This window comes from Mus pahari, chromosome 9 (genome assembly GCF_900095145.1).
Source record: "Mus pahari chromosome 9, PAHARI_EIJ_v1.1, whole genome shotgun sequence".
In the NCBI taxonomy this organism is placed as follows: domain Eukaryota; kingdom Metazoa; phylum Chordata; class Mammalia; order Rodentia; family Muridae; genus Mus; species Mus pahari.
Window position 1 is genome coordinate 9000133 of NC_034598.1, and position 14255 is coordinate 9014387.

Genomic DNA, 14255 nt, shown 5'->3' on the forward strand with positions numbered 1-14255 from the left:
GCTACCATGAATTGATTATTGTTTACTGTCTATGAGTCACTTTCAAAGTCCTTAACATTCTAAACCTCATTTAATTGTCAGATCTATCATAGAAGATGAATTTGAGATGTATAAGGCTTAGGCAGCTTGCCAAACTTTCTTTATTTGATGTGTAATAAGGGTGGGAGTTAAGCTAGTGAGTTTTGTTTTGTAGCTTATTCCTTGCCTGTACATGGCCAGGAAAGAGATGGGGAATGTTATACATAGGGTTCTCTCTCCTCTTTGGGCATATATGTAGGCATTTAGATAGGCTGGAAAAGAGCTTGAAGTTATATACTCTTAATAAGGTTTAAAATATGTCTGGGGATGCAACTTATTATGTAGAGTGTTGGACAACTATGCTGGAAGCCTTTGATTGGTCCCTAGCATTTTATAAGACAGGTACAGTGGTCATGACTTCATGATTAGCACTTGTGTGGCTTGTCAAGTCAGGAGAACCAGAAGTTCAAGATCATCTTCCTCTATATAGCAAGTTTATGGTCAGCTGGGGCTACATGAGACCCTTTCTCAGTCTGTGTGTGTGTGTGCATGAGAGAGAGAGAGAGAGAGAGAGAGAGAGAGAGAGAGAGAGAGAGAGAGAGAGAGAGAACGAACAACACATTTGGTTTAGAAGTTGTTTGGCCAAATAGAAAGAAACTTGTATTTCAGTTCTAGCTGTTTAAATTACCTTTGGGTTAGTAAAAACTGAGTAAGATCTTGTTCAGGTACACAAGGAATTTGCAGCAAGTTAAAGGTTGTTTGTGCTGCTTTGTAGCTGTAACTGTCTTCTCTTCATCTTAGGGTGAAGGATTGCTTTTGAAGGATGGATCATTTTAGCTGAATTGAAGGACATATATAGAGTTTGTGTAGGTAGATACACATACATGGGGACTGAGAATTTAAGATCCAAGAGTGCAAATTCATGATTGTGGGGAAAGCTTATGAAACACTGAAGTATAAAAATTGTTTTTGCTGAAAATCAGGTAAGCAGAAAAATTTAAGAAGCACCTAGATGATTCCAGATGTAAAGGCCTATTTCCAAATGAATGATAAGTGCATGTATGCTAGGTTCCTGCCAGAGAGCAGAAGCACAGGCTGAAAGACTTCTTGCCTAGCATGGATGGGAACACCCAAGATGTGCAGTGATAGAAACAAAGAGCACAGAGTTTTTTTTCTTTGTTCTTAAAACCAGCCATTCTAATTTGTTTGTTTTATCTTATATCTAACAAATCCTATTAATTGTAACAAATTGTGATTTAAAAAAGGGTCTAAAATAACAGTTCATTTCTAAAGGTAATGACTACTTCATACTCTTATTTCTAATGTTTCTTATAGATATTGGATTCTGTTTTATAGAGCTTGAAGCTGTTTTCCCTTTCAAATTTAATGTCAAAAAATCTTTCTCTTTCATGCCAAATTTTATTGTCAGTAAATTCACTGTGGTTGAATGATCAAAATGAATTTTTTTGTCTAGTAATTCATTGATAGACATTTTAAGATGTTTGTATTTGGTTTATATGTATTATATTACATATATAATGTACGTACACACACACACACACACACACACACACACACACACACACACACACACACATACACATACACCATTAAGCCGGGTGGTGGTGAGCACCTTTAATCTCAGAACCCAGGGCAGGCAGTTCTCTGCGTTTGAGGCCCTCTGATCTACATAGTGAGTTCCAGGAGAGCCAAGGCAATACAGAGGGAAAAAGCGCTAGCTATAACGTGCTCTTTTGTGTGGCCACATCACGGTTTGACTAGTCCCTCTAAAGTAGTTGTTGCTGATGGACAGTAGAATATTTTTAAGCTTACAGTTTAAAGAAGGCTATTTAATTCCTTTGTACTCCTGACCAATTTTTAAAAATTCATTTTACTAAATGTAGTTTCTAGGTCAGGAGTAATCTTTTTACACTAAGTGGTTTCTTGACTGCTTATCTTTTACATAGTTTATCTAATTTCATGAGTCTACTGTTAATTTCAGTATTTAATTCTACAAATAGCAACTAATAGTATAGTTTTAATGTAATAAATAATAGTATTTATTACATGGGAGACATTCTTAGATTCTAGAGAATTCAAGTGAAAAAGATACTTTTTCACTCCTTGCTGTAACAGGAGTTTATAAATCTGAGTTAGTAGTGTAGCATAGTGATGTGGAACTACTTTAAACTGTTTTAGTCCTTAACTTGCAGAAAACCATACAGATGGATTTGTTTATGTCATTTTTCTTTTTTCTTTTTCTTTTTCTTTTTTTTCTAAACAGGAAAATAGTTCTGCTTGCAGGATGGGCACTGTTCTTATTTCTTGCATACAAAGTTTCCAAAACAGACCGAGAATATCAAGAGTACAATCCTTATGAAGTACTAAATTTGGATCCTGTAAGTAGTATTCTTGTGTAATAATCATTAATTCAACAGTTCCTTGAACACTAAAGGTCTATGCTCTAAAACAAATTAGAGATTTCCAAAAGAAGTCAAACTTCGTCTGTTACCCCACCTCCTTTTTCATTTATTTGTGTCTGTGTTGTGTGTGTTCTTGGGTGCCATGAGTCCAGAAGAGGGGGTCGGGTCCCTTGGAGTTTACAGGTGGTTAGAAGCTGCCTAATGTGGGTGCAGGGAATGGATCTCAGGACCTTAGGGAGAGGAGTACATACAGTTTTTATGGACCAAGCCACTTTTCAGCCCTGTCAGTTAGTAAATTAACTCTTATTCAAATAAGATCTCACTCATTATCATTTGAATATATTTGTTCTATTGTTGGTTGCTACTAGTAAGTATTAGTTTATAACTGGTAAAATGTAAAGACTTTGATGAGAAGTTACTATAGTTTAAAAACATTTTTGTTGATTGATGTATGAAATATCTTAAGTCTGTATTGAGGGTTCTTGTAAGAAACTATTATTATCATTGAAATTATGTAATCTTTGTATATATGTTCTTTGGTGAGATTTTGGTTGATTAACCTCTACAGAATGAAGTGAGAACTGAAGTTAATGAAGAAAGAGAATGAGTTCTGGAGAATAGCTTAGTAGCCAGACTGAATAGTTCGTTGTGGGTTTTTTTTGTTTGTTTGTTTTTTGTTTGTTTGATTTTGGGTGGGGATGGGGGTGTGGGTTTCGAGGCAGGGTTTCTCTGCATAGCTCTGGCTGTCCTGGAACTCACTCTGTAGACCAGGCTGGCCTCGAACTCAGAAATCCACCTGTCTCTGCCTCCCAAGTACTGGGATTAAAGGTGTGCACCACCACTGCCTGGCTCATTGAGGTTTTAAACATCTTATTTCTTCAATGGATTGCTTGATTTTGATCTTGATATGCAGATTAAGGAGCATATTCATTTTTTTAGGTTTCTGCTTTGTAGAAAAGTTTACATATAGTCGGATTTCTGTTTATTTCAAACACTTTTTTTTATTTTGTTTTATTTTTAATTGTGTATGTGTTTGTGTGCATGTGGGAATACAGAAGCCAGCAGAGGACATTGCATTCCTTGAAGCTGCCCACCCTTTGTGTTGGGAACTAGACTTGTCCATCCTTTTTAAGAGCAGTGTGAGCTGATAACCACTGAGCTATATCTTCTGCCCAGTGTCTCTTTTTTTTTAAAATTTTTTTTAATAACTGTGATCATCATGGTTATCAAGAATATAAAATAAGATGTGGGAAAATAAAATGAACTAAAAATTATTGATAAAAAGTGAGATTGAGAAGCAAGGTCAGTTCATTTTTAAAAATATTTACTTAATTTTAAAATACTGACAAGCAGATGAAATGAGATATTGCGTGGATTGTAAAGGAGGCTAATCTTTGGTTTGTTGGTTTTTGAACTGCACTTAGTTTGTTTATTCTTGGCTATCTTTGTATATGTAAAACCAGTGTACTTTTACTTAAATGTGGAGTTCTACGCTTTCACCACCATTATCATCGGTGACTTGTATATTCCATGCCATATAGTCAAGTGCTTGATAAAAATAAATATATTGTACAAAAGAAGTATATATGAAATGAAATTTGAGAGATAAAATGTATAGGAAAGCTGTTAGCTTCTTTTGTCAGAATATTAAATAGTTCATGGTTTAAGATAAAAATAGAATCCTTTCTTATTGCATTGTGCTCTTATGTGTTAACAAAGCTTTTCTTTTAGGGAGCAACAGTGGCAGAAATTAAGAAACAGTATCGCTTGTTGTCACTTAAATATCATCCAGATAAAGGAGGTGATGAAGTTATGTTCATGAGGATAGCAAAAGCCTATGCAGCGTAAGTATCATAGGGCCTGCTACACAAGTGTAGAGACACATTTCTGCTTTAAGAAAGTAGTAAGTAAGATGAGCGACATCTTTATTACACGTTAACCAGGTATATTTGACCTACTCAGCAGCTCCAGAGTGGTAGTTAATTAACCTTGAAGTAACTGGAACTGGCACTGAAGATACCATGACCACACATGGTTCACATAATCAATTCCAGGCAGGGCCATGTAGTAATTCCCTGCCTCAAAGGAAAAAGAAAACTAACACCACAGTAGTCAGATGGCTCTCATTTCCCAAGTACAGTTATCTCTTTAACTAGTAGGTAACACAGTAAATGTCCTTTTGAACATTTCATACAGTGGTTTCCACATTTTTGGCATTCACATCACTTGCACAGCTTGCTGTTACATCTTTATTTACTTTGTAAAAAATTAGTTCACAAACTGTACAACACTTATGTCCTCCCTCCCTCCCTTATATATTATCCTCAACATGTATTACTATGAAGTATCCAGCTAACTCTTCTCTTAGAATCAATATCTAAAGAACAGTTTTAATTTTGCATGCTATTTCCTAGAAAGTATGCATGACCTGTGTTACTTATGCTAGGTCGAATCCAACTACAGCACTCAGGAGGCTTAAATTCATGTAGGAGGAGCTTAAATTCATGGCCAGCCTGATCTACAAAGTGGAACCTATCATATTAATTATGTTTTAAAGGGGAAGGGCTCATGTCTGGAGAGAGAACTCAGAAAATAAGGGCGGTTGCTGGTCTTCCAGAGGACTCAAGTTCAGTTCCTAGCACTTCTCAGGGAGATCACAGCTGCCTATAACTCCAGCTCCTGGGGATCCAATACCCCTTTGTAGTTCCTGTAGATACACACATAGCACACACATTCACATACACACAATACCATAAAAAACAAAAACTTGTAAGTCAGACATGGTTGTGTCTATCTTTAATCTTAGAAGGCAGAGGCAGGAATATATTTGAGTTTGAGGGCATACTGATATACATATTGAGTTTCTGGCCAGCCAGGGCTACATAGTAAGATCCTGTGTTTGAGAAAAGAAAGAAAAAAAGCTTATAAATGCACAAATATCTTTGCATATTTTTTGTGAATAATACAACTATCTCCCACCCCCAGCTTTGCATACACTTTGTGTACTCTTTTGAGCTATACTCTTAGCCCATGAGTTTTCTTAACAATAACAATATATCTTAGATCTATGTCTATATCTAGGTCAACAAGAAAATAATAATAATAATGTACCACATTTTTATTATCCATTCTTCTTTTGATGGCAGTCTAAGCTAATTCTATATCCTGATTATTGTGAAGAAAAAAATCCCAATAACTGATAAACATGACTACACGTATCTCTAGTTTTAGAGTTTGAGAAGCCGCCATCCTGAGTTCCATAGTGGCTACATTAGTTTATATCCTAGTGGTGGTTGGGGTTCCTCTCTGCTTATATTCTCACCAACCTTTGTTTTTCTGATGTGCGTCCTGAAAAGGATAAGATGAAACCCCAAAAGTTTTATTTCATTCATTTTTTTATTTTTGGAGACCAAGTCTTACTAAGAAGCCCTAGCGCCTGGAACTTTCAGATTGTCTGCCTCTGCCTCCAGGTTCTGGGATTAAAGTTCTGTGTCTTGTGTCTGACTAGAGATGTTGAACACTTTAAAAGAAAAAAAAATCTTTATTGGCTATTTGTATTTTTTCCTTTTTTTCTTTCTTAGTCTGGTGGGCAGAGGAGGAGCAACAAAAATCTCAAGTGTTAGGGTGCAGGATTGGTAGAAGGTGGAATATAAACTCTATTGCAGTGGGGGTAGGGGGGACCTACCTTTTTGCCTCCCAGTTAGCTTTCATTCTGCTCTCTTCCTCTGTTCAAATCTGATAGAGTTGTAGTGGGAAAGACCAAATGGTATGGAGGACAAAGCGACATATCTTACCCTGTTCTTTATGTAGTCTAGAAGTTAACTTGTTGTGTGAAGTGTAGTTGGTAAAGATTTTCTCTCATTCTGTAAACTCTGTCCGTCAGTCAGTAATTTCTTTAGCAGTACAGAAGCCCTTCTAGTTTCATTTGATCCCACTTGAGATTACATTGTTAGTTCTGTGGACTGTTTACTAATCATGGAAGTTCTGTTCAGAAGTCTGTTGCCTGTACCTGCTAGACTGAAGTGGTGCTCTTGTACTTTTAGCATATTCAGCATTTCTGATTTTTAAATAAGGTCTTTGATTCAGGGGTTTGTTTGCTTGTTTATTTTGGTGCAGAGTGTGAGACGTGGATCTAATTTCATTCTTCAGGAAGAGATCCTCTTTTGCTTGCACCATTTGCTGAAAAGGATTCTCCCCCCTAGTGTATGTCTTTGACATTTTTATTAAAACTGAGGTGTTCAGAACTCTGGGTTTCTCTCTTATTTTCTGTCCTGTTCCATTGATCGACATGTCAGTTTTTGTACCATACTGTCTTTATCACCATGATTAACAATATTATTAGTGTGCTCATTAGAGAAATTTTAGAAATAGGCTGAAGAGAAATAAATAAAATCCACTTAAAAACCTTTCTTACATTCATAGAAAATGTAGTAAGTAGCCTTTGAATTTCATCTGACTTCACTGGCTAAATTGAGCTAATCAAGAATTTGTATTAAGGTCTATGAATTAGTAGCATTTTCTGACAGGAGGGCATTCCTACACACACACACACACACACACACACACACACCCCTTCTTTGATTTCAAAGTGATTGTTTTTGATTCTTTGATTTATTGATCCCTTTTGGGGAGGGTTTATATCTATGTGGTGTGGTGTGTGTGTGTGTGTGTGTGTGTGTGTGTGTGTTACACAGGTGGGAGTGAATGCATGTTGAGGCAGGTTGGCGTTGGGTGTTTCCCTAGATGCAACTCCATCTTATTGATTGAGAAAGCCTTGCTCACTTAAATCACACAGCAGCGAGCCAGTTTGCTCCAGGCATATCCTGTTTTTGTCACTTGAGTGATAGGTTAGATATAGGTGGGCCACCATACCTTTGTCAGATTTATATGGGTACTGTGGAGTCTAAACTCCAGGCTTCATTCTTACATAGCAAGCCCTTTATGAGTGAGGCACGCCCTCAGCCTTGCTGCAGATGGGGAGGGAGGGTTTGCACACTGAATAATTAAATGCTTAGCACTCTTCCAACAACCTAAGAGCTCAGTTTCCAGCACCGTTTGGGTAGCTCACAACCTCCTGTATCTGTAACTCAACTTCCAGGGTCTTTCAAAGTCTTTGTGGGTACTTGAGTGTGTGTGCACATGCATGCATGTGCATGCATGCGCGCGTGCACACATACACACACACACACACACTGAAATAAATCTAAAACAAAATCAATTGGTTAATACAATTACTGTATTTGAATACTTATTTTGGGGGTATGGCTTTCTAATTTTTATACTTTGTTTTCTTCATGGTAGTTTAACAGATGAAGAGTCTCGGAAAAATTGGGAAGAATTTGGAAATCCAGATGGGCCTCAAGGTGTGGTGAATATAAAAGTGTTATTTATTATGAAAATATTAACTATAGAGTCAGAGGAATATTGATTTTTCTCAGTTTATGGGTATGAAAATTACAACCATGGATTAGATGAATAAATCAAACCTTTTCTGTTTAAAGAGACTTTAAAAATATTTTGCATTTGTATAAGTGTTCTGCTTGTATTTATGTTTGTGCATCACATACATGACTGGTACCCATAGAGATCAGAAAGGTTGGGGGTGGGTTTCAGATCTCTTATAACTGGAGTTGTGGACTTTTGTGAGCCATCTTGTAGGACTAGAAACTGAACCTGGGTCCTATAAGAGCAACAAGCCCTCCTTTTTCTTTTTTTCAAATTTATTTATGTGTTTTGCTTATGTGTATATAATAAGGTTAGAAAAGGATGTTGGATCCCATTGATAGTTGTGAGCCATAGAAAGTGACTCAGGTTCTCTACAAGAGCAGTAAGTATTCTGACCCAGCGAGCTAGCTGAGACTGGAGAGTTGGCTCTTATGTTAAAGTTGAGGCTCACAACCAAAAAGGTAGCAAGTGCTCTTAACCACTGAGCAGACTTTCCAGCCCCTTCCTCTACTTTTTACTTCATCTTTCTTTCTAAAGACTTCAGTTCCCAGCACCCTGTTGAACAGAACAGTGCTGCCTGTAATTCCAGCTCCATAGAGAGCTGATATTCTTGGTCTCTAAGGGTACTTGTATGTTTGTGTACAAACCTATTTATGGATACAAACACAAACATGTAGTTTAAAAATAATAAAAAAATATCTAAGGAAAATCTATTTTCCTTTTGTTTGAGTGCTGGGGAGCTGGCTCAGTGAAGAAAAAAAGGCTGGGTTTCAGATCCCTGGCACCTACCTAAAATTTTTGTACCTACTCGTAATCCCAGCATTCAGCAGACACAGGTGATCCCTTGGGCAAGCTGGCTACTTAGATTCTGCAAATTATTTAGATCTAGGTATCTAAGAGCTTTTGAGGAATACAACAGATGTTGACCTTTGGTCTCCATCTACCAAAGGTCTATGCATGTAAACATATTCCTTCACACATGAGCATGCATATACATGTGTACATACCATGAGACATGTAAGAAGTTTTTTCTTTACTAATTTCTTGCATCTTCATGTTTATATGTATTCAAGCCATGAAAGAATTTGTGTTTTCTAGGAAAAAGAAACTGAGAAAAGGTTTCCCATTGAGAAGTATGAATTTTCATATGCACACTATTTTGTAACATACATGCATGCATTCATACATACATACATTACATACATACATATATAAATTTATTTATTTTGAGACATGTTCACACTGATCTTGAACTTGCAGTGATCCTCATGCCTCAGTCTCTCAAAAGTTTGAGACACATGGGTGCATTCTATTAAGTTTGTATAATAGAGTTACATGTAATGAACTCTTAAAAGTTTTGGGGGGAAATGGGAGGGAACATAGGTTTGAGAAACAGGTAAATAAAGTTAGTTTATTTCAAAGTCTTTTGAAATAATGGTTTATTTTTATTTCAGCTACAAGCTTTGGAATTGCTTTGCCAGCTTGGATAGTTGACCAGAAAAATTCAATTCTGGTAAGTGCATTTAAATCAAGCCTATTCTAATGTGTTTGTATACTTTTGTTATATGCTGTTTATAGGGTGTAATATAATGAAAGCTTGCACAAAGAAAATCTGGCATGCGGTTTAAATTTTTACTGTGTTTTGAAAGGAATTTTTAGCAAAAGAAAAAGAATTGGTTCCCATTATTACACTGCTGGCTTAGAACAATGTATTCTAAGCATACTCTTGAAACCTTCAAGGTTTACTAGCTTATTTTGAAAGTAATTTTGGATAGTGTCTTATTTTTGGCTTGCGAACTATTAGATTTATATAACTATACATTTATCTAAAGTGAATTCATAATTTCACTTACTCTTTTTTCACCTTTACTCACGCCAAGATATTTTATGCTAAATTAAAGATCTATTCCATACTAGGAGAGGCAGTGGGACATTGGGCAGATTTACTACATCATTGATAGTTACTATAAATCAGGATTTGTCTTAATATATTGTTTAAAAATTGATGATTTTCTACTTGTGGTTTCATGAAAGTAGTTATTTAGGAGTTGTTTTATTTTAATATAGTTTTTCCTTATTACTCTTAAATGTATTTTCTCTCTCTGTTTATGTCAGTGTGTGGGTTCTCCCATTGCTACAACCTAAGTGTGGAAGTTGGAGAATAACTTGCTGGAGTTGGTTATTTCCTGTCGTATGGGTCTGGGGATAGAACTCTGGTTGTTAGGTTTGGTGACAGATGCCTTTAGCTACTAAACCATTTTCCTGATCTGAGGAGGTTTTGGTTTTTTTTGTTTTTGTTTTTTTTGTTTTGTTGTTGTTGTTTTTTTTAAATCTTAAAAGCAAAATATATACAGTTTAGTTCTTATATGTTTTGAAAATTGCTATTTTGTGACATTAAAATTGGTAGTCTTCAGAGCTCTATACTTGCTGCTTTTAGCTGCATCTGTCATGCTTTTAGGGTTACTGTGGGAATAATAGAAAAGAGAAAGATAGCTGACAGATTTCAGATGAAGCTGTAGATGGAAATTCAGTAGTTACTATCAAATACAAATAATAAAATGGCACATTTGTAGTTAGGCACAGGAGGTAGTTTATAAGGGCTTACAGTTTATTTCCTAGCACTATTTACAGGATTTGAATAGAGAAAGTGCTTGACTGGAAGGGAAGTGAAATTTATATAAGTTCTGCAGTTATCTATATTATATCTGTAAATGGTAAATTAAACGATGATTTGTTATAGCAGATAAAAATGAGTTTGAATATAGTAACACTTGTTTGTATGACATAGGACAAGCTGTGTAATCTATTTATACTTCAGCTATGCTGTCTGCAGAATTAAAGGGAAAAAAAATGGCATCTTCATTATATAGAACCAAATAACAGTGCTTTTAATAGTGGGTCTTCTTTGTAAATCTGAACATTGTTATAATTTACCTGACCAAGGCATAGCTGTTTTCTCTTGAATTCTAGGTTTTACTTGTGTATGGATTGGCTTTTATGGTTATTCTTCCTGTTGTTGTGGTAAGTTTTTACCTCTTTTTACTAATTTTTTTTTGGTAGTTGCTTGATAAGATTTTGATTATTAGAATTTAATCCATCCAACCTCATGTTTTAAAAGATACAATTATTGCTTGAGACAGGGTCTTACTACTTAACTCTGGCTGCGCTGGAACTTGATAGGTAGTCCAGGTTGGCCTCCAGATCTGCCTAACTCTGCCTCCTGATTGCTGTCATTAAAGGTACCACCACACCCAGTCTATTTTTATTTTTTTATTTTTATGTATGTATTTTGTGTGTAGGGTATCTGCAAATGAGAGTAGGTGTCCGAGGGGTTGGGAAGAGAGTGTTTGAGTCCCCGGAGCTAGAGTGGTTGTGGGTTAGTTGCTATGGGTGCTGGGAACAGGCTGTGGCTTCTCTACAAGAGTAGAACATGGTCTTAACCACTAAGGCATATCCCTAGACCCTAGTAGCCTCTAACTGTGTGTAATTTAGTTGCAGAGCTATTAAAAAGTTTATGATTACATAGTTTATTTCTTTTGTGCCTTATGTTCTTTTTGATCCTGGAGTTTGTGTGGGTCCATGAGTCCTGTTATGCATCTGTCTTGAGCTCTTTCTTCATAGGATTGTTGTGTAAGATCCAATCTCGTGAGAAAATAATCATGTTAGGTATAAAATGGCTCCTAAACTTATTAAATATTTATTAGAAAATTCTGTGGTATAAGCTACTTTGTTTGCTTATAGCAATGGGTGGTTTTATTACTATTTTATATTGTAAACAATTCCTGCCTAAAACCTAAAGTATTTTAGTCATGCCTGATGATTTGTGTTGGTGCTTGGGTTTCTGACAATTTAAGTATTTGTTAACTAAATTATTTGAAACATAGAACAAGCTCAAACACTTTGCTCTTGGTAAATTTTTGGAAAATTCACACACACACACACACACACACATACACACACACACTGCACTGCATCAGGCTTAACGTTTTATCGGTTTTCATGATTTATATCTTGTCTGATTCTATTTGTGTTTAGGGCTCTTGGTGGTATCGGTCAATACGATATAGTGGAGACCAGATTCTAATACGTACAACACAGATTTATACATACTTTGTTTATAAAACTCGAAATATGGATATGAAACGTAAGTAAACTTAAGTAACTGCTGTTTTGTTACATTGCTTTCTGAGTCATTTATATGTTGCTACACGTTTTTTAACTCTATAGTAGATTCAGTTTTATAGTTTATCAGATTGAACCAGAAACCAGGAGGATCATTGCTAACTGGCTCTTTCTCAAGCCTCACATTCAGTGACTTAGGCCCACCTGCCCAGGAATGCTACCTCTTCCATCAGCAGTCAAGAAAATGCCCCCACAGTCATGCCCACAGGCCAAGCTGATGTAGCTATTTCCTCAGTTAAGGTTCCCTCTTATCAGGTTTATGTCACTGATGAGAGTGTATAATATTACCAAGTTTCTGCATAGCAAAGGCAACAATTAAATGAGTAAAAATGTGTAGAAAATGTTTGGTAGCTATACAGCTGAGAGAGGATCCATGTCTAGAACACATGAAGAATTAGAGATTCTTGTGTAATTGTATACACCTATAATCCTAGTACTCCAAGAGGCAGGGGTATTAGGATTGTCACAAGTTTGATGGCAGCCTGGTCTACATAGTGAGTTGCAGACTGGCCAGTGAGTCAGTATCTCAAAAGGAAGAATTCTATATAATTCTAGTAAGACTTGCTGTTTAACAAGTGCTGGCAAGGATGCAGTTGTTGGTGAGAATGTGAGTTAGTCCAACAACTATAGAAATCAGCATGAAGACTCCTCGAAAATCTTTAAATAGTATTAGCATATGATAAGCTATACTACTTCTAGGAATGTACCAAAAGGTCTCAGGTACCTGCACATACATGCTTACTGTGGTGTTGTTTACAATGGCCAAGTTACAGAGTAAGTGTAAGTGTCTGTCAACAGATAAGTGGACAAGGAAGATGTGGTGTATATATTATAATTATTACTATTTTTAATTCAGCCATAAGGAAGAATGAACTTAGGACAGTTGCAAGAAAGTTGATGAAACAGGAGATAACTATATTGTGTAAAATAAATGAGATTCAAAACAATATTGTAGGAAATCAGCATCTCAGAAACCCAAAGACCAAGGTCTTGGCACAGAGACAGAGAACAGGGAATAGAGACAAAGATGAGATGGGGGATGAAGATGAGGAGGTAGGGGAGGGATTTTTGTTCCAGAGGGGCAAAGGACTGCCTTGGGATAGAGAGGAGACTGGTGTGCTCCATAGGCAAATGGCAGTTTATGAAGGTAAAAGGGGACATCCCATTAAGGATGAGGTGTTGAGTTTTAATTGGGCATGTTAATTAATCAAAAGGGGGCTTTTGATTGCTGGACTTTAAATCTTTGATAGCTGGACCTTTGTAGTCAGCCTCTGGAGGAGGAAGTAGCCAAATAAGGAATAGACCTTGGTAGTTAGCTTTAGGAATGTAATCTAAATGGTTTTTAGTAAGGTAGAGGGACTTAGGGAGAAGGGCAAGGCCTTCCAGAGTTTTGTTTACAAACTGGCTAGTGTCCCTTCAAATACTACATGTTTTCTTTCAAGTATATACTAGATTTTTATGTGTACACATAAAATCATAAATATGCATATACACAACTACACACACACACACACACACACACACACACGGCATGAAAGTTAAAGCAAGACTATCTGGAAAAAGAAAGTATACTAGCTGAAAAGGAAGGGACAGATACAGTCCAAATTTATGATAAAATTGAGTACAAATGTGAAATCCTTCACTGTGTATAGTAACTAGACTGTAGAAATGAATGAATATTACTTTCTGTTATGTTGGACTAGTATAGGAACTAGTACTACTGTAGGAACTTAGTTCCTTACAAGAACATTTCATGGTTTTTGTTTTCCTCCTGGGATACTGACTTATGAGTATGGTCCTTAGTCTCGTCATTCTGTCACAAAGCACTTTTCAGCTGGTGGATTTATTTATACATCCTTCATCTGTCTTTGGAACGTTTTTTTTTTTTTTTTCTTCTATTTTTTTTTTTAACCCACATGAAAATCTTTGGGCCCTGTGTGGTGGTATACACCTTTAACCCCAGCACTTGTGGTGGTGTACACCTTTAACCCCAGCACTTGTGGTGGTGTACACCTTTAACCCCTAGCACCTGTAGTGGTGTACACCTTTAACCCCAGCACTTGTGGTGGTGTACACCTTTAACCCCAGCACCTGTGGTGGTGTACACCTTTAACCCCAGCACTTGTGGTGGTGTACACCTTTAACCCAGCACCTGTGGTAGTGTACACCTTTAACCTCAGCACTTGT

General features: G+C 36.5%; 1 protein-coding gene across 2 annotated transcripts in view; it reads left to right on the forward strand.

Annotated features, from left to right (window-relative positions):
- Window positions 1–14255, forward strand: part of Sec63 (SEC63 homolog, protein translocation regulator) — a 67757-nt gene that overhangs the window by 25742 nt on the left and 27760 nt on the right. For both annotated transcript variants that reach the window (XM_021204785.2, XM_029542138.1), the window contains exons 3-8: window positions 2303–2417; window positions 4173–4285; window positions 7743–7804; window positions 9341–9399; window positions 10857–10907; window positions 11922–12030. In XM_021204785.2, coding sequence (XP_021060444.1) covers window positions 2303–2417; window positions 4173–4285; window positions 7743–7804; window positions 9341–9399; window positions 10857–10907; window positions 11922–12030 — 509 coding nt within the window. The remainder of the gene's footprint in view (window positions 1–2302; window positions 2418–4172; window positions 4286–7742; window positions 7805–9340; window positions 9400–10856; window positions 10908–11921; window positions 12031–14255) is intronic.